This window comes from Lepisosteus platostomus, chromosome 3 (genome assembly GCF_059453375.1).
Source record: "Lepisosteus platostomus isolate fLepPlt1 chromosome 3, fLepPlt1.hap1, whole genome shotgun sequence".
NCBI lineage: Eukaryota > Metazoa > Chordata > Actinopteri > Semionotiformes > Lepisosteidae > Lepisosteus > Lepisosteus platostomus.
Window position 1 is genome coordinate 5,413,469 of NC_142613.1, and position 25,608 is coordinate 5,439,076.

The 25,608-nt window shown below is 40.6% G+C and overlaps 1 protein-coding gene across 1 annotated transcript; it reads right to left on the reverse strand.

The window, feature by feature from the left end:
* Positions 1–24,709, reverse strand: npffr1l1 (neuropeptide FF receptor 1 like 1). Its single transcript, XM_088624040.1, has 4 exons — positions 24,376–24,709; positions 19,501–19,783; positions 17,421–17,520; positions 1–4,346 (listed from the first exon to the last, which is right to left on the reverse strand). The coding sequence occupies exons 2-4, from the start codon at positions 19,766–19,768 to the stop codon at positions 3,485–3,487; spliced, it is 1,230 nt and encodes a 409-aa protein (XP_088480166.1). The 5' UTR covers positions 19,769–19,783; positions 24,376–24,709; the 3' UTR covers positions 1–3,484.
* Between the last annotated feature and the right edge of the window lie 899 nt (positions 24,710–25,608).

Genomic DNA, 25,608 nt, shown 5'->3' on the forward strand with positions numbered 1-25,608 from the left:
TTAACAGCAAAGAGATTTATTGATTTGCTTGTTCTTGGCACAAGCAGGGAACCTGCTATTGTGTTTTAGGTACAGCACTACACACAGGGCACATTTATATTCTTCAGCATAAAGAATTGACGTCAAACGCACAGAAATAGAGAGCCCATGTCATTTTGTTAAGAATGCAGAGCTATTTTCAGTCCAAGATAATAGCTGGCTTTTTTGAAGAATCAGCTGGAAGAGATCCTTGAATCAATTAGCTACTAACTGCAAAATGAGTTAAATGGAACAAATGGCCTGGTCTCTTTTATCATTCATGAGGAATGACAACGCCCAAAATCAAAGAGTAACGAACTATTGTGGAGCAAATGTTTGGCTGAGGGCTGACCTCCTGGCCACAGGACGAGGAGACCAGAACCCCCACGCAGGGTAACCAAGGGGTAGCTGCAGAGGTGGAGTTGGGGTGGAGGTGGGATGCAAAAGTCGCACATGACGGTGGGAGATATCGCATTTGGTATTTATAGCGTTCGGTGGAGGAAGGATGAAGGGAGTGATTGCTAATCTTGACAGCTGGGAATGATTGAGCCGGGTTGTTGTCATCCCTCCCGAACTTTCATTCAATAAACTCCATTTGTTCTTGTGTTATTGCATTAATTTGATTAATGTTATAGGCGTTATCTGATTCACGGACCCCCACCATCCTGCTTGCAATGGTGTTCATCTTCTCCAAAGGATGGAAGAAGGTCAAAGTCTTTCAGAAGCAAAAGTGATTTACTTATGTTGAACAGCTCATAAACGTAACATCACGACATGGTTTTAGAACACTGGATTCTCATATCACTGCCAGAAAAGGAGACATTGTTGGCCTGAAAATCCATGATACAAAAGAACAGCATGATTTAAATACTGTACATACACTTTCACTTTATAACAGTGGTTCACATTGGCTTGCACTGCATACTGCACTTAACATACATAACAATTGCCAGATATTGTAGTCTGCACCCTAACCTGCTTACAGTATGTGGAGCGGGGTCTACTGCAGATTACAAAAACTGCGCATTGATTAATTTAGGTAGTGATAATCTGTACATCTCTACATTTACATAGAACCCTGCCATGTTAAAACAGAAGACTTTAAATGAAAGAAAATGAAGCCAAGCGCAAATAAGTTAATGCCTTGTAGCTTCTCTCTTCACTCTCATTAAGGACCTGTTGCATACGGAAGCTTATTAGTGCCACGGAGCGATTTAGTGTCAAATCATCATAAATGTATTCCATTCAATGTTTAAAGAGTAGACAAAAAACGTATGTACAGTACGTTTCTGCAGTTTCACATCACGAATAACACGTTTGGAAAGCCATTTCATGTTTGCTTTTCATAGATACAGTGAAAATGACACTTTTAACCGAAGAATGCGCACTGCCACTGTGCTGTAGTTCATGTATACAAAAGACTATACACATTTTCCGCTAGGTTTTTTTGTGTGAAAATGAGCAGTGTGACAATATTCTTCTGTTGTTAAAGTCAAAGCTGGGACAACATTACTGCATCTATAATACAAGATATTGATATAGTAGGCAATATTGTTCACAAATTAACTATTACGTGTAGAAGCGTTACTTTGTCATATAAACACAATAAAATTCTTGGTAAAGCACAATTATTTTCTTGTTTAAATCCAAAACTATCTCATAGAAACACAAAAAATAATTATCCTTGGCACTAAAAGGCTTCCGTAGTTGCACACCTTTTTGCAGAATATGTTTTTATTGTTCCAACAGTTTTAACGTTTTGGAGAGGTAAGCATTTTGTTACGACAGCTTTGTGCATTTTACACTAGATGTAGAGTAAGCAGCAATGTAAATTCAAAGGTGGAGAGTAAGACAAATTAAACAGAAAAGATCCAAATGGAAAAAGAGAAAAGTAAGAAATGTAACAAATTCATCTTTGTAGGAAACTATGAATGTTTAACTATGATTCATGCCTTTGAACAAGAAAACATTCAATGTACCTTTTGAGCTGCCATGTGAAAATTATTAGTTTTTAAACATCATCACACACAATAATTACACCTTAGAAAATGCTTAAGGTCACTTGGCCAGCATTGGTTAACCGTAGAGCTGTGCTGGAATTGCAGACCTTGAAAAAGCTTAACACGATCATGCTAATCTGTATGTTATCTCCAAATGTCAGTTGCAGACAAAATGTCTGTTTTCAGTAGAATAGATGTTTCTGGGTAACCTTCCAAGTTCTATTAGAAAGCAAAAGATTAAAAGGCGATTGGAGCAGGAACTGTGTGCTGCTTTTCATTGTACAGCTTTTACCTGGAAAGGAATGGCTAGAATTAGAAATCTCGGCAGGAGAAACATAACACGTGCTTTGAAAACGCATGTCTTCACACTATGAGACACTTCATGCAACATGCAATTTAGAATGCTACTCACATGATCACATCATCATCAATATGCCAGGATATAATTTGGCAGAGGCTTCACCTTGCTTAAAATGCAGTTGCAAGCCCTCTCTCAGGCAATAGACATTCTATCAAGGGTTGTAGTGTGGAGCAACAGTTTACATTCCGGACTTGAGGTCAAATTCTGAGTAAGCTGCTGTTGTTGTCACCTTGCACAAGGTACTTCTTCCAGGTTGCTCCAGTGTATAAATGCCCACCTGTGCAAATGCATGTCTTTTTGGATAAAAGTGTCACCAAAATAAATTAGAAACACCACTCTTGGATGGGGCGATTGGTCTCCTCTTGTTTGGAACTGTTCTTATGTTCATTACACCAGTTCTAATGTCGTTAGAATTGCTTGCCTGTGAATTCAGTAACTGATTTATAAACTGCTGTAGTAACATCTTCAGCATCTACTAACTCCATATGCTCTTGTACCCTCTCTGAGATCTGAAATCTCTGACACTCTGGTTATACTAAGAAAACTCCAGAAAACAGTCAGAGCTAGAGGGTTATTGTGTGATGCTCCCCGACTATGGAATTCTCTTGTACATGATGAGACACACAGTCTTGAGTTCCAGGGCAGTGGAATGCTTCAGTATGAAACAAAAACTTGACATTCAGATATTGCTTCAAACTTTAAATAATACAGTAATATAGATTATATTTGTACTGATACATTAATTGAGGTACTCTAGAACAAAACAGCTTGTTTGAGAGGGCAGTAACCTTGGCCACCATCAGTTGTCAGAAAACAACATTAGATCTTACCCAGGAGATGTATTGAAGGCACACAGTGGGAGGAGGAGAAACCATGGAAATCAGGAATTAGGACACCTTTGAGAATTTTGCATCAGGTGACAAATAAGTAAATGTAAGATTCCCAGTGGAGGGAACAACTAAGAACAATTACATTTCACAAGTGGTGCTGTCAATGATTGACTCAGTAAATATTTTGAATATCCATTTATGACATCCAACTGCACTTTATAGTCTTAAACATGTGGGGACCTGGAGAGATGGATACAGAACAGTTTATTCTTGCCTCATTCCTCCCAGGCTGTACAGACTCCACTGCGAGTGGTGATTCTACTAATGTCCTCTAGCTTTATTCCCTGGGTTCCCTTGGGAGTGCCTTGTGGGATACCTTTTCTGTTGGTGACTTTGCACACAGTAGACTCTAAGGACTCTGCATTGGAGACCTTGTTGTGCAGGGAAAAACCACTGGACCAGGGAGTCCTTTGGGTGTAAACCTCCTGATGGATGTTTTCCAGGGAGCAGAATTGGAAGGAGATGGCAGCCTGGAACCCCCTCTTGAAGTTCTCATTGAAGAATCCGTAAATGATGGGGTTCACACCACTGTTAAAGAAGGCCAGCCAGTGGGCGAAGGGGAAGATGTAGCTGCTCAGAAAGTCGATCTGCTCTTCGCTGAGGTCTCTGTAGTCTGTCAGAAGCATCAGTGTCCAAAGAGGAAGCCAAGAGACCATGAAGAGCATGGTCACGATGATCAGCATCTTGATGATCTTCACCTTTTTCTTGGAGACAGAGTTTCTCTCCTCTTGCAGCTCTCTGGACCTCTGGCCCACTGGCCCAAGCTTGCTGAAGAGCTTCACCACAATCCTCCCATACATCAGGCTGATGAGACCTAGAGGCATGAGGTATATGTGCACAAAGAGAATGGTGGTGTAGATGGTGCGCATCTCTGGATAAGGCCAGTCTTCGTAGCACGTGAAGAGTGGGTAGGTGTCATTATTTTGGACCACGTAGGTGTCCTTCAGATGGATCACAGTCAGCATGGTGGCTGAAGGGCACATGATTGCAAAGGCAAGCATCCAGATGAAGGCAATAGCAAGAACAGCTTTGAACATGCTCATCTTCTGTCGGAAGGGGTAGACTATACAAAAGAACCTGAAAGAAAAGAGAAGTCTCAAATGTTCCTGTTTTCCAAAACCTGCTCACTACACCAAGCAATTTCCTAGCAAAACCTCTCTTTCATTGCTCCTCTTCTAACTGTCCATGTGATAGGGAAATACTATAAACAGGACTCAAAAGCATATTTTAGATTTTAATTGATGTTGAAAAGGAAATATATTTTAAATTGTATCTGATAATATATGTCCCAGCTTTCATTCAGAATCTTAAAGGGGAACGGCAACACTTTTTAGACTTCGAGGTTAGAATGAATTGGCAATAATGATGCATTTCAAACCACAGTGAAACTACCAAGTACACGATAACATACAACCTCCAATTTTCATCACAAAAGAGACAACGTTTCAATGTATACATAGTGCTTTATTGCCATCATTGTCTGTAATTCAGAATGAGGCAACTTACATTGATGCAAAAATGGCCCTTTTACATTGTAAACATGCTTTAGACCAAGCTAACTTTGGCACTATTTTCAGGAGGCCGACATGTACAAGGTGATGTTTTTTAGATACTTGTAAGTATTGTGAAAAAAGGGCAACCTGAAAACCAAAACACACTCATATTCATTTTCACATTTTGCAAAAGTGCTTGATTATTTACAGTACATTGTTTTTTTATGGTAAATCACACCTAGAAGAAAAATTCTAGCAGGGCTTATTTTATGGTGGATACCACTTCCTTTTGGTAGACAGTGGTAGGGTCCTGTTGGAGAGGGAGGTAGGCAGAAGTGTCAGTTAGTTGTCTAGAGGTTTCAAACATATATAGGTCCTTACGCCACACTACAACAGCGCCTCCTTTGTCCACTGGTTTGATGACGATATCATCTCTGTTGCGAAGAGACCAGAGCGCCTGAATTTTTCCTTGGGTGAGGTTGGACCTGTGTTTACTGGGTATAGTGTCTTGGGAACTTGATTGGATTGGTGCATTGGTTAATGAAATGATCGACTGGTGGAAAACGGCCAAAAGCGGGAGTCCAACAGCTCTGTTTAGGATTAATGTTGTTAATGACATCAATAACCAGATTGTTGTCAGCTGCCTGTGAAGAGGAATCGTCAGCAAAATGTGCTCTGAGACAGATCCTGAGGTAAAAGCGGTTAAGGTCGACATTGGTCTGGGGGATGTCCAGCTTCCTGGGAACTGGTACAAAACTGAGGCCTTTGCTGAGGAGGGATCGCTCATGCTGTAAAAGGGAAAGGTCAGAAGGTATAGTGACAACAAGGTTAGGATTGGTGAAGGTGTTTGGGGTGTTGATGGTTTTCTTCTGTAGAAGGTGACTGAGTTTTTTGTCCTTCTCTGCAGTGAGAAACTGGTAGAGTTTAGAGTTGAGAGATCTAATGAGGTTAGTTATAAAGGGAAGATGATGTGGAGCTGTCAGCCGCAGAAATTCCTTAGCCCCTTTGATGTTGTTGTCGGAAAGGATAATCTGAGAAAACGGTAGAAAGCATTAGTTTCCTAGAAAATTGTTTTAGAAGTCTCCGAGTGTTGGCATCCGGGTGGCATCAGAGTAAAAAGAAAAGGTATTAAATTTCACGCAAAATCCTTTAGGGATGATATTATGTCGACAACATCTGTAAAGGAATAGAAGGTGGTTAGAAAGCCTGGTCTTGGAACAGATCGCTGTGAAGAGACTGTAACGAACAGTTCTTTCCGGACCCTATGCGGACGACACAGTCCGACGGAGTGGGGAAACACTAGGGAAACATCATGCAGGAATACGGGGCTGAAGACAGGGGGGCGTGTCCAAGGTGCGCTGGTGCACGGGGGAGGTGTGGCCGAGGCGAACAATACAAAAGAGTAATCCTTAGAGTATCCAAAAACACACGAGTAAGTCCAAAACCAGGAGATCCATCAAGACACGAAGTTAAAACCACGAAGGCTGGCTTTTAAGGTGGGCTGGGAATGGGAAACAGGTGCAAAGAATAAAGTCTAAGTGAAAGGGCTGGAGCACCCTTAAGGAGGGGGGACTATAATCGTGACAGAGACGGAATGCTGGTTTAGTGAGAGAAGTGGGCAAGTGGCCCAGGGAGGAAGAAAAGGTATGACGAAAACGGTATTTAACGTTTAAATATATATAGGTGAGTTTAAAAAGACGCCTAGTGAGCATTTTCCGATGATTTCCGATGATGATGACGATTTGCCCTTTAAGGCCAGCTGCTATCCCACTGTTGTTTGGAGAAGAGGCAGTCTTGCTCCAGAATACTTCTTTTGTATATATGCCTGTGAGGTTGTGAATCTTATCATGAAGATCCCTGTCGATTGTGTCATTGGCACTCCAGCCTTCTTGTTTGGAGTCTGAGCTCAAAAAGAATTTTTCAGTGTCTCAAGGGTTGTTCTGCCTTTCCGCTTGCAAATTTCAGTGTGAAGTATATCACAGCAATTCGGTTCCAAAGTTGCATTAAAGGGGGATATAAATGTATATTTATAGTTTTTTTAAGGTTATAAAATGATAGGCATTAAAAATGCAACAAGTGAGTACTTGTACCAATACCAAGAGTTGGGTTTTGAATGCCTCTCTGTATATATAAAAAATAAAACTTTAGCAAAACTTATTCTGAATGTACAATTTTTCCCAGAAGTCTGTAGGAACTTGAGACAGCTGGAATGCTGCATATCAGAGCCAAAGATAGCTGACCATAAAACCTGACTGACTTGGCATTCAGTCACACAATAATAAAGTTAAGTCCTCCATGAATGTAGGAGGTTTGAAGAGGACATTAAAAGGCTGTGGGTCTGCATGTTATCAGATATTTTTATGTGGACTAAGCAAGTAGAAATAGGCAGGAAGAAGACTGAAAAATGACACTGCAGTCAAGATAAAAAACTCCCTAATTATTCTTAAACTATTCACAGACTTTTGTTTTTCAAAATCTCCTTCACATTTCTTCTTTTCACTCCTAGAATTCCTCTCTCATTTCCATCTCTTTAGCCCCCTCTCACCTCTCCCGACCCACTTCCATTTGTTTTCCTTCCTGTTGTCTTATTGCCTGCTGTCTCTGCCATTTCCCACACACCGCAAGACACTGCACAACTGACATATTGTGTTTTTTATTCTGTTATTTTACTTTTAGTACGGACATAACCTTTCGTCTTCCTAGTAAAACAAAACTGTAATTTGACTCAGATGAAGCCTGCTCATTATTGCTCACCTTCAGATCAGTTTTTGTTACATGATCATCTTGGTGGGGTGTTGAAGTGGTAGACACTGTTCTTTAAATTCAGCCTCCGTGGGACACAGAATCCCATGGTTTTCATTCCACCTGAACTCTAAGGTAATTAGGTGAGCTATTTATTCACTTATCCTGCTTGCTTATCTACAGTTCCCGAGGTTTAAAGTAGCTAATGATTTCAAAACGCATGTACTGTTTATCCTGTTGCATTACACATAGCACAATGACTCCCACTGCATTCACTCGTGCTACATGTGTGCAATTCACCTCAAGAACAATCTAATCATTCTTAATAATTATTCTTCATCAGCATTCTTCAGAACTATTATTATTGCTCTGCTTCTCAGACACATTATCCAAACTGACTTTAAGTGTTGTGGGTTTACTGAAAAGAAGAAATATAAGAGTATAAAATACCAAGGTATTAGAGGTGCCAAATTACGTTACTAACATTAGAGTAATTTGTACTATTGAAGCTGTGGTATTTTGTAACCTAAAACAAATATATATATATTGCTTTCTTCCCTCTAAGTTCAGAATGTCATCTTTTGCTTCCTTCTCACATCTTTTGGAGTCCACAGATGTGCAGAAACTTAATGTTTCTGCATAAAATTGCAGTTTTTTGTACCTGGTTAGCTGGGCATTTGACATGCTGTGGGCTCCATGCTGCCTTAAAGAAGGAGAGCTCATTTAAGGAGTAGGGCCTTAAAGGTGACATCACTGCAAGATCATGGGCACCCAGCAGGTTATCAAGATATAACACAAGCTAGAAAAACTCGAGAGGCCAAGGAGACCAATTATATGCTGTCACTTGCAGAATTCAGTGATATTCAGATAACTACACATTCCAGGCTTCCAACAGCAAAATGAGTGCTTTCTGTGGGGCAGGAATACAGTAGATGTCCATAATGAATAACAATGAAGCACACCTAAAACATTTTTAACTCATTCTGAGTATTAACCACTGCAAATAAAACTGGTATAAAAATCTAATAAAAATCAAACAGCATCTTTTCCTGGTAGTGGCTGTTTGACGATTGAAGTTTTGCACGGTGCATTGATAGTATTATTGCTGTACAGTATGTTACGTGGCAAGTGTTGTGGAGTACTGTTTTCTCCTTTCACTTTTGCTCTCTTTTTATCCCTCTGTTCCAGGTCTGGACTACAGCCAGTGCAGCACCCTGACAGTCTGGTAATTGCCAAGCATCTAGGCAAACTGTCATTCCATCTGTTAAGGATTTCTGACTGGTGCGCTGATTGCATTAGGCTGCAACAGAACCTGCAGAATGGGAGCAGCTGCAGAGCAACAAGAGAGATTTCCTTGTACACACAACACAGTGGTCGGCAACCTACAGCACGCATGCCGCTACAGGCATGCAAAGGGATTTTTAACGATATGTGCAATAGAAGTCTAATAAGCCGCAAAGAAATTAAGTTAAAAAAAGTGCTAAAAATTGCTTGTCTGTTGTGTAGTTTTCTGTACAACATGCTACCCAATAAAAGCTCTTTGGCGTAGAAAAAAAAGATTCACTTGTTGTTTTTGCTGCGTTATTTTTAGCCTGTTGTTTTCACAGGAAAGCTCCAAAACAGTGCCATCGATAATATTTTCACACTTAAGTGTAAAGTCAAACATTTTGGACAAAATGGCGGTCGCTAAAAAAGGAAGGTTAGATGATCACTCATTTCAACCCTTTAGGAGAGATGAATAGGGGTTTGTTCCACATGAAGACTGTGCTGTTTGTTCTCTATGTTGTGAGAGTGTCGTTTGTCCTACCAAGTTTCCAAAGATGTTTTCAGACAAAACACTACAAAGGCTGAGTCTATCAAAACAGGCCATAGTGAGGAACGGAAAATAAAGCAGCATCTTTACTAATTTCTGTGGAACTCAATTTCCAGGATCTGTGAAACACACGAGGCTACTGAAAGCAATCAGTGTCACGCCCGACATTCCTCCCCTAGAGGGTGCTCCACTACTCCCGTTATTAGTTCTGTGATTGTTGCTATGCTCCCCAGGTGTACCCTGTTATGCGTACTGCTATTTAAAGCCCAGCTCCTCCAGTCCTCGGGGCTCATCATTAGGGTATGGATGTCGCAAGGCCCGCCTAGCACCAGGATACCCTATGTCTGTCTCCTGAGGGCACAGGCCTCATTCCCGACACCTCCCTCTTCCTGAGCCCGGGGTCTGGAGGATCTCGCAATGTCACCCTTGGACCTTCATGTTTTGTCTGTTCGTGTGTTCACCCATCCTGGAGATTTTATCCTTGTTGCGTCAGAGGATGGATTAACTGTGGATGGACTCCTGGACTGTGCCCTGACCTGCCTTCAGACCTGCTCGGATTTGTATGCCATTCTTGTCTCCCCTGCTCACTGTCACACGGACTGGCACTGTTTTTTGGTGCACTATTAAACCCCTGTGTGTTTTCCCATACCACGCCTCCTGTTTTCTCCAGCTCTTACCGCATCGCATAGGGTCAACAACAAAACCCGACACGGACTGCAGGCCCTGTCCGTAACACACAGTGTCTCATGACCTGTTCGAAGTCTCACTGAAATTTGACTGTTTGAAGAAAGAGTCATTTTCACCACTCTCAGTATTTGGATCAACATACCTCTGTGTAACTAAGCTCAGGCTTGCGTGTAGCTCAGAAAGAGAAAGCAAGGGCTTACACTAAGACATGCATATTAGCTTAATAATGTTAGATATTATTATATTTTAGTATTGAATTTTTAAAAATCAAAATGTAAGTAGGACTATTCTTGGTATTAAAAAAGTAACAATGGCATGCAAATCCATAAAAATGAGTGCATGAATTAACTCTTGGCACGCCCCTTCTGAAAGGCCGCAGATCCCTGGCCTACACAAACCTACTTCTTTTTTACTTTTCCTGGGACACTACTTGTCATGATCGTAAGCCCCTCCTCTTAAGGATTTTTTGCACCTGCCTCCTGTCTCAGCCCTTTCCCTACAAAAGCCAGATGCTCCCACCATTCCAGGCTCAGCATTGGGAGATGGACGCCCGGAAGCTCGCCTACCAGCGAGTCCAGGAGAGTCTCGACGGCATAGGCTTCATCCAACGTCCTGACCATCTGAGTCTGGGGCTTGGAGTGCCTGGCCCTGTTATCCCTTTTTATTCCTCCAACCCTTTCCCGGATCCCACTCCGGATTTTAACTTTGTCATGTCTGTCATGGATGGACCACCCAGCCCTGGACATTTCCATTCCCTCCATTTTCCTACGGACTCCCTTTGGACTTTGGACTTTGCCTTGGACCACGCCCCCCACCCCGAGCACCAGCGCACCATCGACATGCCCCCCTGTTCTTCTTCCAGCCCCGATCCCAGTCTTTTTTCCCCGTGTCTGAGATGCACATCCTTCGGGATTTTATCGTCTGCATAGGGTCCTGAAAAAACTTTGTGACACTACTTCTTCAGCTAGAAAGACTCCAGTCAAGACTCCAGCACTGGGAGACCAAGAGAAGAAAATCTTTTCTGCCAACAGATTCAGGTGGTAGGAGGGTAATCCTTTGTTAACATAAAGAATTTTTCTTTGAACTCGCTCTCCGCTTGGCAAAGCTCTCCTTATGAAATGTAAATAAGTCTTTCTTCCCTTCAGACGAGCTGTTTGACTCAGTCTTGTCTGTGTCTTAGTTCAACAGCATGTGTTTACTGTCGGTTTATGTTGTGGCTTATATTGGACCAGTGAATTGATGCCTGTCTCCATCATGTTGAGAAGCATGTTGCTGTAAGAGTTCACTTATAAGCTTCCTTCATTCTGAGTAAAATTCTCTGTAACCACTTTGTTTCTACAGTACAAAACAAACATTATGGGTCTGAATGTTGTGTCTTCTCTCTGTCATAATGTCACAATTGCTCACCCAAATTAAGAATACTGCATTTTTAGCAACCTACAGACTATAGGGTTGAGAGTACAACATTTTTCTTTAATAATGAGAGATGTCAGCACGTACACTAGAGAAGAACAGGAACCACAATGAAAAGTAAAAGAGAATGTGTCGGCTACAGATACTTTTTTAGAAATTACGTTACAATGACATGACAAGGCAAACATGCTGTGTATCAAAATGTCTATGATCTTGTATTGTATTAGGACATTGTATGAAAACACAATTCATCTTCCTCTTGAAACAGATAATTGCAGCAATTAATCTGCCAAAATGAAGGGAGATGGTTTATATATTAATTTATCATGATGTGATTTTAGCAAACATAATCAAGCATCTGGATAGGAGAGTGTCACTGTAGTGCTCTTGATTTTGATCAAGTTGTTTTTTCTGTTACTGTATAGAAATCTGTTTATTCATTTAACCCATTTTTGAAACACTTCATGTAATTCAGGGTCCCAGGGCTGCCGGAGCCTATCTCGCCCAGCAACAGGCACAAGGCAGGGTATACCCTGGACAGGACACCAGTCCATCACAAAATATAAGAAGTAAGTAATATTATAATTACAAATCTTGAAAAATCAAACCCTCACTGAGAGCTTCACACATTAGGAACAGTTAATGGGTGAAAAGAGAAGAGAGAAAACACAATGTTTCGGCTATGAAGCCTTCTTCAGGTGTGAGAAAGACAGGGCAGACAGCAAAGATTAAAAAGCACAGGAGAACAAAAGCTGGGAGAGGGGAGGAGGCAGGAGGGGCAGAGAGGCCACGCAGGAAGTGCAAAGTGGAGAGGGGTGAAGAGAGGTGTGAAGTCAAAACCTGCATGAAAATAGAGAAGATTACACGAAAATAAGTCTGTCATTGAGAGAAAAGGGATGGTGTGGACCTAGTTTCAGGATGAGTTTCGTTTCTGTTGTCTTTCTGCTGTGGGAGATGAGAAACCCTTCCCTGAGAACAGAGACAGAGAGATCAGTGTGATCATGGCCGTCTGAGGTGAAATGAGAAACGATGGACTTGTAAAAATCTTTCATCTTCACAGCCCTAACATGTTGTCTGAAGCGGTCTCCTAGACTTCACACATTATGTGTGTGTACACCTGTAACAGTGTGAGGTAAGCAGGGACCGAAAATAGCACAAAGGTGAAAAAATAACAAAAAAGCAAAAAGAAAATGTGCCACTGTGCATTGCGATATCCAGCCTGGGCTTACGAGGTCCAGCTTGGGAAACAGAATTGTTTAGCACAACGGTGACGGTAGAGCAGGGCGCGCAAGGCCAAAGCCAAAATAAAAAAGGAGTGTAAAAGCAGTGCCTGCCCTGATAGAGACACGTAACAGGACAGGCAAAAAGAAAAAGAATGACAGCCTTACGTGGATACAATCCCCTCTGGGTCCAGTGTGCTTTTATAGAGGCTTCACAGCTGACTCTAAAGGCAAGCCGTCGCCCGTCCTCCAGGGCTCTGCCTCCAAACCAAACACGCCCCTGCGCAATGCCACACACTCGATTTCCATACATTGTCCTATTAGACTTTGGGCCTAGTCTATCCCAGAACAGTGCTTTTCCACTTTTTTAAAACGTAAGGAATCATTTCTCACAGCCGCAGTCTATGCATATCCATTTTTGCATCAAGAACATATAATATATATCTAAAACATAATATATCTTGTTTTACTATGATTTTGCTATAGTGCATCAATAAATATTTTGGAGTATTAATTATACTGCTATCAGATTACAGAATTCCTGTGCACTCAGAGCATGTGTCCTTTTTTTCTCCATTACAGCTCTGATGATACAGTATGAAGCAGGATTCAGACTTACACATGACAAATATTTATTAAGAAATATCACAACTGTACAACACACACAACAGTTCCACAAGTGAACTTCCAGAAAGAAATAAGACCCCCGGCTGGCAGAAAGGGGAACCCTCCTTGAGAACTGTTCTGAAGACTGAACAGCTTGAACAGCCTTGAAGATGGTGATGATTTTTCCTTTCTTCTTGTTACAGTACCAGCGTCCCGCCACCAGAGGGCACCCAAACAGTACATACCTCATCCACTCTGGGGAGGCGTAGGTTAATCAGACCTCGTTAACCCATCACCACACCTCCCCTTCAGCCTACTTGAACCCTGCTCCCTGTTTCAACCTTGCTCTGTATTATGTTCACTTCTTGAGAGCTACACATCCTGTTTCCCTAAGATATTCTTTGCTTCCACTTTTGGCCCTTGGATGTTTTGCCTTGCCTTTTGACCACAAAATTCTGGATTCTCCTTTGGATAATTATTGCTTCAAGATCTTTTGGCTTTTTGACTTACTGTTTGTTTGGACTATGGCCTTGGATTTCCCTGATTTCCCTGTATCCCTGTAACCATCAGCTACTTTTAGTGTAACACTTCTCTCTTCTCTTCATTCCCTGTCCTCTACCTCATTCTGTCTGTGTTTGCTATGGTCCATTCCTCTGGAGGCTGGCTTAATGAAATGGACTGGGTAGTGCTGAATCTTTATTCCATGATGAATGTTTATTTAATATGATAGTCTTAACGATCTACTGCAGAGTTCATTAGCCTGAGTAAATTATTAGGAGCACCCTATGATCATCTGCATCTCCTTCCATGTTTACCTGACTACAAGCCCGAACAAAGCTATGTACAGTAAATACCAAATAACAACAGGACGTGTACCAAACCGTCTTGAGTAAGGCAAGCTGGGAAGAGCAAACATTGCTGAACTTTGCTGAAACTCAGCTGCCTACCCAGTAGCAACAATATTAATATTAATGAAGATCTCTCTAAGAAAATAAAAGATATTGCTGCTTCAGATGCCTTCAACAATAAGAAAAATATCAGCAGCCATATCACCCTGCAACTCACAACTGGTAACCCACTGAAGCTAAGCAGGCGTGAGCCTGGTCAGTACCTGGATGGGAGACCTCCTGGGGAAAACTAAGGTTGCTGCTGGAAGAGGTGTTAGTAGGGCCAGTAGTGGGCGCTCACCCTGCAGTCCATGTGGGTCCTAATGCCCCAGTATAGTGACGGGGACATGATACAGTAAACAGGCGCCGTCCTTCGGATGAGATGTAAAACCGAGGTCCTGGCTCTCTGTGGTCATTATAAATGACATTTCATTGCCAGCAACTACTGCTGCACGCCGTATTGTTGTGCATTTGACAAATAAACTTTGATTTGATTTGATTTGATTTGATTTGAAAAATCCCAGGGCGTTTCTCGAAAAGAGTAGCCTCCTAATAATCCCCATCTATTACTCTGCTCTCCTCCCAACTGATAGCTGGTGTGTGGTGAGCGTTCTGGCGCACTATGGCTGCCGTCGCATCATCCAGGTGGGGCTAAGCGGATACCCATTACCTTTAAAGCGCTTTGAGTGGAGTGTCCAGAAAAGCGCTATATAAGTGTAAGCAATTATTATTATTATTATATGTCCTCGGCATTTGAGTATTTTCTAGGAATACAGAGTCTGGAATACAAATCCAACTTTTGAGAGGCTAAAGAGTCATGATGCTATACTAATAGCTTTATGCTATATTTATGCTATCTATATATGCTGAATCACTAGATCATGTGATTCCCATGCTACTTTAAAACTGTCAGACGGTACATTTCGGTACATTGCTTTTACTGAAGCTTTGTCACTTATTATTGAGGTGTCTGGCATGATGAGCATCTGATAACAGTGTCTTGGGGGCAAATCAAGTAAAAAAAACAGGCGTGTGGTGTCTGGGAGATATGGACGCAATTCCAGTAGGACAGACTTGCTCTCTGATGGAAAAAACAGCAGGAGACAGAGGTTCAGAGTTTCTGAGTAATTTCTGCAGCAGGCGCCCTTCTAGAGGAAGGATGAGGCGGAATGAGGCGAAATTTAGAGGAAAGCTAAATGCCAGCCAAAAATGTCAGCTTTGTCAAACAAAAAAAGCAAGGACTGAAGATCGTGATCTCCTCCCAATGTGTTTAATAAGCAGTTTAATAATGGAGGCTGTAAGGGTATTGTAATGTCAGCTGAAAGTGAAAGCACTGGTACCATTCCTGCACTGGTGGAAATTGGTAGAAATATGAGTGAGTAATGAAAACGTGTCTTCAAAACACACAACTCAAACTGTACACAAAAAACATTTGCCAAGCAGGTTCTATTTAGAGAGATCTTGACTGTTGGTGAAATTGCACAGATCACCAACAGTGCAGACCAGGTTTAAATCTCAAAGCGTGTGTGCAGGGAGACCTTTTACTCTATAAACAGACAAAAGTATCTCCTCTGGGTGAGTTTTTGAAGACACAAGAAATAAAGGATGAGAAGGTGGGTAGATGAGGGGGTAAATCAACACAGTTAACAAAGGAAGGATTAAGTTAAATATTTAACTATGCTTTAAGATTTCCAAAATCCATGTGGACAGAACAGAATTTGAAACGCAATGGTTGAAGTCATAAATGCTGCTAAAAACAGACCTTAATGATGACTCATACAATGTACAATACAATGAAATGTGCATGTATTACATACACACTGCATGTACACATTTCTCCCCTATACTTTGCTTCTCATAAAGTTCACCATGGTAAGTGTGCATGTATGTTTTTACTCTTTCTGAATGTCAAATCAGTTATAATCTACTCCTACATAACTAAGAACAAAAATAAATGAATGTAACCTTTTAAACTCCGATATTAATGACTACTAATTAGCTTTGGGTTACAAAAAAAATTAAAAGAGAGCATGAAGAATAATTATACAGAAGCCAAATGCAGAGAATTGCCTGGTAGTTGTTGAAAATGGAGTGGCAGTTAAAAAGTCACGTTTAAACAAACAGGCAGTATCCATTATACATACATTCAAAGCTCTGCCTGTGCCATGGTTACCTGAAAAGCTGCCCTTTTGCACTTTTTTTCCCAGCTGCACTTTTAAAAGGAATTTATTACTTTTTCGAAATGCCTGCTTCCTATCATTATGAAGATTATGAAGCAAATGTATTTAGAAACCATTCCAGCAATTTGGATCCTTCCGTACATAAAGACCTTGTTGCTTTGAGTCGCATACAGAATAAGATTTAAAATATAACAGTCTGCCAAAGTTTTTGTGTCAGAGTCAGATGAAACATTTATATACAAAATTGCCACCATGTGCACCTGAACACAGCTGCTTGGTGAAATGTGTTTAAAGTCAGGACCAGACTTAAATGGTTTGCTTTTTAAATTAATTTGGGGTTGCTCGTTGTACAGTATTCACTTGATTGTTCATCAACTCAACTGTTAATTTTTTTTTGCACATTAATTCGATTTCATTCCATTACAGCAGTTGCCCCTTTTCATTGCACCTAACAAAATTGATAAAATCAGTCACTAACTCCCACTGTCCCACTATTTATATTCCTTATGACAAGCATGGAAATCAGAATAACCTCTCAGTACACCCATACTCCATCCTTTCATCTCCAATACCTGCTTTATTCCTAGAGGGTGGCAATGAGCTGGCACAGGGCACCAGGACTTCAGTTCATCGCAGTGCACACACACATGAGGGTGAGGGGTTTAAATGTAAAGAATCCGGCAGCAATATGGATACATGCAAACTTCACACGGGAGGTATTCCAGACTTGATGTGAACCCAGGATAATAATAATGTTTTTGCTGTGTATAAATGTGCTTAAATCTGCAAAGAAAAACACACAGTTCTAAAGGCACAGCACATTTAGCCCAATGCTCTTTTTATCACTCCCACAGGCTAGGCACAGAAAGCAAACATATTTGAATAAACAATTTATTAACACCTCACCCCCACTCAAGGCATTTATAAAAAACCACACTGACACATAATTGCTTGTGCTTTCTCTGTTTGGTTCCAATGGAGATTCGCAATGATTCCCAATGTATTATTTGGAAATTGAGATGCTGTCTCTAATATTCTTTGGAAAAGTGACAGTGACACACTAACTAGGCAGTTCTTTGCAGACGAGTGTGACGGACAACGATCTCCTACCTGTCCAGCGCAATGGCCACCAGGGTGAAGACAGAAGCTGAGACAGACATTCCCTGGATCAGACCACTCATGGTGCACATGAACTGACTGAAGGGCCAACCTGAAACACAGCAACACTGACCGTCAATAAAAGCTGCTCTCTTGTTTTGGGTTCGGTATCCAAAGCAGAGCCCACTCACAAGTGCTCTTCACAAGACAGTGAACAGTCTCTGACTCGGACTCAGCCAACACAACACGAGATCAACATCAATACATTGCAATATCAACCCCAGTAAAATATACGTGATGCCAGACAAACATAAACAGCTGCAAAACTTTAGTTTTTATCTATATTCTGCTTTGCTTGTGAGGACAACACAACTGATTAATTCCACACATTACATTCTCAAAATCTCGTCAGTGCCAGTGTGGAGACTAGCAATAATAGATACCCTTAAATACACAAGGAGATAGATAACACCTTGTGATAGAGTCGACATATCATAGCAAGACAGAGCTAAAGAAAACCCGTGGTCAGACAGCTTGGTCTGGGCTGGGATGAGTGCCTTTGTGGTTAAGTCATACCGGAGGACCCTTAAGATTGTCATGACATTTTAAGGGCAGCTTGAGCTTTTCAACTGTGAATAATTATAATAATATCTATTTAAACAAACTATTATTTCCGCTAAGTGTTCAACACATATACTGATGCACTTAGAAATGCTCAGGTCTAATGGATTTAATCAAATATTTGAAACAAACAGTAAGATATCAAACAATGTCACAGGGAATGTGAACAAAGATATGGACCAAAAAATCATGATACACTTTCAGTATGAGCTGAGACACACTGTCAAAGTGAAAATATTACACAGCTAGTAACAGATACGCCCTTCCTGATTACTAACACAGGCCTGGCATACCGGCGCATATACTATGACCAGCCTCTGGATAGACTGTGTCATATTCTGCCAATCTTTCTTGTGTAGCTGAAGCCTGTGGCGAAGGTCAACCGACCCCAATTCTCCTGCTGAAGGTGCAGTGATGAATCATTACCACCTTATTAGGTTTGTCATGAAATAGCAGACCTGAGCCTCAAAGGGATTTTTCATTCTGGTTAAGCTCTATCGACACAAGACAAGGAAGAATCTGAGGGGAGCAAATAAATCACCACAAGTCTCAAACTGTCTGCTCAGGTGGCACCCATACTGCGCTGGTGTCAGTGTGGGGCAGCATCATACTGAACCATAACTTTCAAGTACGTGACTGGCACTTTTAGAGAACCGTGCTCACGTCTGTGAAGGAGAAAACAGACATACTCTGTGCCGGCACTATTCATACAGATTCTTAATCTATCAATTCTGACACGCTGAACCCAAATGAGATGCCTGGAGCCACATGACTCACACCAAGTATTTTGTTATGTCAATGAACCATACTGCTCAATCAAAAGAGCTCCTCAAATTTTAAAACTCATATAATTATGTATGTGCCCAAAGAGTTTTTAATGTAAAATAAATTGTTGCAATTCATTGGTCATCAATATAATGGAAGCTTCATGTTAGAGCTGTGAAGATTAAAGATCTCTCCAAGCCCATTGTTTCTCATTTCACCTCTGACGGCGATGACCACTCCAATCTCTCCATCTGTGTAAAATACGGTTTTCTGAACTCATACATCAGAAAGACTACAGAAACCAAAATTATCCTGCAGCTAGGATCACACCTTCCCCCTTCTCTTAACGATAGACCACTTTTCTTCTAAATTCTAAATTTCACACCTCTCTATACCTATCCTGACTTCACACCTCTTGATTTCTGTCCCCTGCTCCCACCCCTCGCTCCTCCTCTCTCCCAGCTTTTGTTCTCTCACTACATTAACTTTGCTTTTTGCCCTGTCTTTCTCACACCTGAAGAAGGCTCCACGGCTGAAACGTTGTGTTTTCTTTCCTCTCTTTTCAGAATGGAATAAACCTATTACTTGTTCCTTTGCAATATAATGGAAAGCTCACTTAAAAGAGAGACCAAAAGACAATGGGATCCTGACCAACATCAGGTTTGATATAACTCAATATGCAATAGTGTGTAATCTGCTTGCTCACCGGTGATGAGATTGTCCACTAGTGTGGTAGGCACACAGAATATGCCCACCAGCAGGTCACTGATGGCCAGGTTGAGAATGAAGAGGTTGGTGACAGTGCGCATCCTGTGATTCTGGAGCACCACGAAGCACACCAGCCCATTTCCCACCATGCACAGCACGAAAATGAGGAAGTAGGCCACAATGTAGCTTGCTGCCACAGCAGTGGAATGGAGATAGTAGGGCAGGAAGGTGCTGTTGGACTGTAGCGTTTCTGCAGTCGTGTTCATGGTGAGCTTGTAACTCTGCATTAAAAAAAGCAAAAGATGTACAAGATTTATTTCTGTCATTTTTCAAATTAATCTCTCGCCTTTAAAAAAAACAAACAACCTAAGATCCCATTTCTAAGAATAAGATCCCTTTTTCCTCATTTTTTAGCAAGTGTAAACTTAAACTCCCTCATCTACACTGCCATCTTTTATGCTGCAATGAGCAACCATTAACTGCTGGGGTTTCCATTGGGCAGAGCAGTGGCTCTGTGGCTAAGGCACCTGTAACTGGAAGGTTGCCAGTTGATATCCCGGGGCTGGCAGAGGAATCCTACTCCCTAAGCAAGGCCCTTAACCCCCACTGCTCTAGGGGTTCTATATAAATGGCTGATCCCAAGTTTCTCTCCTTGTCTGTGTGTCTCATGGAGAGCAAGTTGGGGTATGTGAAAAAAGACAAATTCCTAATACAAAAAATTGTATATGGCCAATAAAGTGATCTTATCTTATCAAGGTCTGGAGAAAAACACTTCAGCCTGTCACTGCACACTCTGACAGACAGATGGCAGCACAGAGGACACACCCTAGCTGCAAGAATGGGAGCTGCCATTTTGAAAGAGATTATATTTTGAGGTTTGAGGAAAATGTCAGACACGACTACAGACAGTTACTGTACATAAATAAAAAAATCACATTTATTTCTGATTCCTGATATTTGAATCTTACGTTTTGCTAGGAATGACATTTTTCAGAATATTTTTTTTTTCCTGATGTGACATTTCTTAAATTGCTTGTTGCTGTGATATCTAGGTTCATTTTGGGGTAACAACATCCTGGAACTCCCATAGAACCCCAAGTTTCACAGATTGTATTATGCACTGTCAATCGGACAGTTTCATATGCAAATGTTAGGGAAGTCATTATTTTTAATTAACCCTTTTGCAGCAACATCACTTCCTTGTCTATTTAATAAATGATTAGTTCATGCCAAAAATGTGATTTAAAAATATGATTTATTAATAACAAAAGAACAAGTTTTCAGTAGACACCTCATTACAATCAAGACATAACAATTTGTTTTGAAGGGAACTGTGTGTGTTTAGTTGTTTAGTCGAGTCCGACTCTTCGTGACCTCCTGGACTTTAGCATGCCAGATCTGTCTGTCAGCAACTGCTTCTCTGAGCTCTTGCAAATTCATATTCAGTACTTCAGTAAAACTATCTATCCATCTTAACCTCTGCCTCCCCCTTCTTCTTTTCCCTTCAATCTTTCCCAACATCAGAGTCTACTCCAGTGAATCCTCTCTTCGCATTATATGGCCAAAGTATCTGAGTTTAAGTATTGAGTATCATTCCTTCCAATGAACAATCTGTGTTTAGTTCCCTGAGTACTCTGATTTGATCTTCGTGCAGTCCGAGGAACTCTCAATAATTTTCACGAAAGCATCGATTTTCTGATGCACAGCCTTACTTTATAGTCCAGCTCTCACATACAGACAGTATGTCACTACAGGGAAGACCATATCTTTCACTATATGGATCTTTGTTGACAATGTAATATCTTTGCACTTTAATATGAAGGAACTAGGGAGTTGTCAAAATCTTACATCTTACATGGTGTATCCCAGCTCTTCCTAGAGACCTATCTCTGGGGGAACTACAGAGGAAACAAGCAAGTGTCTGAGCCAGATGGGCTGTGAGTTTATTTGTTCTGCTACCTTGAGCAAAGGCTTGTTCTTCTAGAGAAGACTGTTTAGAGCCATAGCAAACGGCAATAATAAAGAACGAATTGATTATTTCACTTTTAACAATAAGAATGGTAAATATTTACAGGATTTGACTTGTGGTGAACTGGTGAAAAATTATTTTACCCCTGCTGCTCAAGATTACCGTACATGCCCGAGACTAATTGTATGCCAATTTAATAACTTGTTTAATTACTTAAGAAGAGAAGCACTTGTGGGGGAAATCTCAAGTGCACTGAAGAGGGTTAAGGCTGTCTCCCTCACTGGTATTTAATAAGACATGCAGGAAAAGTGCTCCTAACAAGCACTGGGAGTGGGAGTGAAATGGCACACTTTAATATACCCGACATACAGATATCAAACTAATCATGAAGTAAAAGCATGCATTAATCTCTGAGAGGCAGCTACGGAAATGCGTCTAAAGATGTTAAATGTGCAGTAGAAACTAGACAGTTTTTTTTTAAAGGAATGGCTAAAAACAACAAGGATGGAATTTGCACTCAATGTTCACTCTGTGAGGTCAAGTGAGGATGTAAAATGTTTTCAGCCTCTGTTGTTTTAAAATGTGGAGAGGCAGATTCTACCCCATAGTAACAAGGAAAAGGAGTTCACAGTGTATCTGCTGGGCTGGTAGACAAACTACCACATGACTGTAATTCCCAAGCTAGACTTCAGTAGTTTGGTCAAATTCTAACAAAAATTAAATGAAAAATATTAAGCGCTAACACATACTTAATATTTTGGCATTCATTTGCCCGAATGAGGTAATAAAAGTGCTGGATGGAGGTTAGACATATTACACCTCATCCCCTCACTTACAAGGAATGAACCAGGGAGACAGCTGCAAAGGTGAAGCTGGGATAGAGGAATGGGGAGCTAGAAAAGAGGTGTCCAAATTGTGGGCAGCCAGCGAGTATTTACACATAGAAGAGCAGACCTGTGAGTTTAAACTGTAACCTCGTCCTGAAACTTGTGTTAAATAACAATGTTTGGGAGTGAGTCTTATCTGTCCTTCAACGGACACTTCCTTGCCACATTTTCTATTTGTTTCTTCAACATCTTAACAACACTTAGTAGCAGTACAGTACGAGGCTCATCTACTTAAGGATCACTCTGTTTGAAGGTGAGATGGTGAGATAAGATGAATACCACCCGCAAAAAATATGTTTCTACTAAACACAATATCATTCCTGCACTTTAAGATTTGCCATAAATAAAAAAGTGTGGAAAAGATTTCCACCTCCTTTAGCCAGTTTAAAAATCACACAAAAAACTAAAATCAGAAAAAAAGAAAGCAGCGAATCACAAATGACTTTTCAGGATTGACATTTTAAAACTTCCGTTCTCTTAGATCACTATTTGAGGAAATGCATTTAAAACTGAAAATATGAGCTGATTTCACTGGAATGCTTCAAGAAAAAGCTTGATGAGCTATTATAATAGCTAATACAATAACTTCAATTAGTTAGCAAGTAGTAAATGAAGAAATATAAGCTAGTTATCTACCCCTGATGGAAACCAAATCTTTATTATGTTCTAAGAATTTTCCGATCTAATTTGGAATATTACCCGCATTAGTATTTACCTGCAAACAAGTAAGCTGTACCAAGCATAAAAAAGCAAACTGAAAATAAAGCACTAATCACTCAGTTCAATGTTACATCACAAATGTAAAAAATAAGTTGCCAAATATAACAACTACATACATTTCTTCAGTCCCTTTGATCTTTAAATATATATTAAATATAACTGTTTATGTGGATTTAAAACCACACATCTCCGTAATGGGGATGTTGCATTTAGATTCCTACCTTTATAAAATAGTTCGGGGGAGTTTCCTTTTCAAACGCAAAATAAGACCCACGATGATTTAACCTTGTAAACGTTATGAAGACTGTGTTCCGATAAGAACACAAGACAAGGGGGAAAAATCTCTATTCTTCAAGTTTCCTTTTAATGGAATTTTGCGCAATCAAATGCGAAATTAATCTTTACAATGTACAGTAATGTTGAATTGCGAGCCTTAACCCAACACAAATCATGTTGTATCTCTTCGACCTGTGAAAGATTAGAACTGTCAAGATAAAACATGACAACACATACAGTCTCCTATCGTGATGTCTATAGTATATGATGTAGAATCATTATAAGAGCGCTAGTACGTGCTGTTTTTTTAACTCATGTACTGTATAAAGAAAGCTGAGGGAACTATATGGCAGTACGCACCTGACAGAACGAGCAGTAGGCTATATAAAAAGGCAAATCCTGCATTTTATAATAACTTGATGACATACAATACAGCTGCATTTTAGTACTTTAAGTTATTTAAGTTAGTATTCATCACCCATAACGAACCAGAGTTCTTTTGGTATTAATACGTGTAATATCGGACACTTTAATACTCTACTTTTGTGTCTAACAGAGGGGTTTGGGGGAAACTTGCCCGACCATATTTTCAGGTAAATTAAGTGGGAAAAACAACCAGTTTTCTTTCCGTATTGTTTGTCATAGGTTCGCTGCAATTCTTTGCGTTTCTCGGTTTTGTAAAACGGAAAAAACAGAGTAAAGTTTTTTTAAAAAAAAAAACATTGAGAATAATAGTCGTATGCAACGGTTATTAAATTGCAAATGTACATTAAGACTGGCAGGTTTAAAATTTAATCAAGTTATTCTGCCGAGCATTTAATGAATGTTGAAAAAGTTTTTAACTCACCGTGTGCGTATGGAATCGGGAATCGCATAAAAAGTGAGACATCAACATTTGTGAAATTATATTTTAAGTAAGCAAACAAGGCAGTAAAATGATTAATCACGTATAAAATCTAGATATATAAATCTATATATAAAAGTACAACAATTAGATTTGGGAGATAAGCTCCATTCTTACCAAAAAATTCCAGTCCAGTCCGGCGTTCAAATTTTCACGCTGTGTGAAAAGGACGAGCGAATCTCTCAGTGTGCCTGTAAACGGTTTGCAGTTTTACTACAGCTGGCTGACAGGAGAAATCTTTCCTAACAGACTGATGTCATCGGTCACTGAGGAAACCAGCTCGTTTTTTACAATGTTTCACACATGTTAGTAGTCAAGCAAAAAAAAAAAACACAGTTCTGTGTAAATCTACACTGCGAAATTATAATCTATAATAATTACATAGAGTTGAAACCAAAATATTTTTTCTGTTGCTTTATGGGAACATTTCTGAGGCATGTTTTTGACCAAAATAAATGCGGCAAAGCACAGTTTAAGATACTGAACTGTTGAGATTAAAATGTTATTAAGAATCTAAATATTGTACATCATGGTGTAGGAGCGCAACTCACAGAATGGTTACCCACTGTAGTCCCTGCAGTACAGTATGTACTGTATGTGTGTTAGCAGATCACCCGATTACTGCTAGCTTTAAAGATAACTTTTCCAATGGTTATTATTAATCTGCTCTATTCCTTTAAAAAATGAACTGGAGAGACGAAATCAGAACAAAATTGGCAGTTTTTTTTTTTTGCACTGCTTGCTTCTGTCTTGCTGTAATAGTTCAGGCGTAAGGGAAACTAGACTGTTGCACCTGTACACTCATCTGTTATCTGGGAGAGTTGCGAGTTTGAACGACCAGGATGAGCAATGACCTGTCGTGCTTGGAGACGTACTGTATAGTGCCCGTGATCTGTTCGTGACGCCCCAGTGCAATTTTGATTTGACTCGATTCATACTGTTTGGACTGACTTGACAAGTTAACGTTCGGGGAACCGCATTATCAGAGTCCTTAAACCTTCGTTTCCGTGTTCTAAGCGCTGAAAAAAACAGTCTTGTAGCGAATCAGCCCAAACCCGGTTCGGCGGACAGGACTGCGACAGAGGGACAGGCAGGAGGCAGGTCTGCAGCTTCACAAAGCCAGATGATTTATTGCCCTTTGGCTACAGAAGTGTGCTGTTCCCCAGGGGGAGAAATGGGAACGCAGCTCGCCACAGCTCGTCATGCAGAGCGAAGAGGGGTACAGGGAGGAGGAGGAGGGGAGACTGCGTCTCAAGGTCATGGGGTAACGGCACAGTCCATATGACCGGGGGTGGGGGGAGGAGCGGAACGCTACAGCAGACTGGATGAACTGCAGGAATAAACAGGGAG

Coding starts and splice junctions, on each gene's coding strand:
- npffr1l1 (XM_088624040.1), bottom strand. CDS start 19,768: ATGAACACGACTGCAGAAACGCTACAGTCCAACAGCACCTTCCTGCCC. Junction 17,521..19,500: donor AGTGGACAATCTCATCACCG/GTGAGCAAGCAG, acceptor GCTGTGTTTCAG/GTTGGCCCTTCAGTCAGTTC. Junction 4,347..17,420: donor GTGGCCATTGCGCTGGACAG/GTAGGAGATCGT, acceptor CTTTTCTTTCAG/GTTCTTTTGTATAGTCTACC.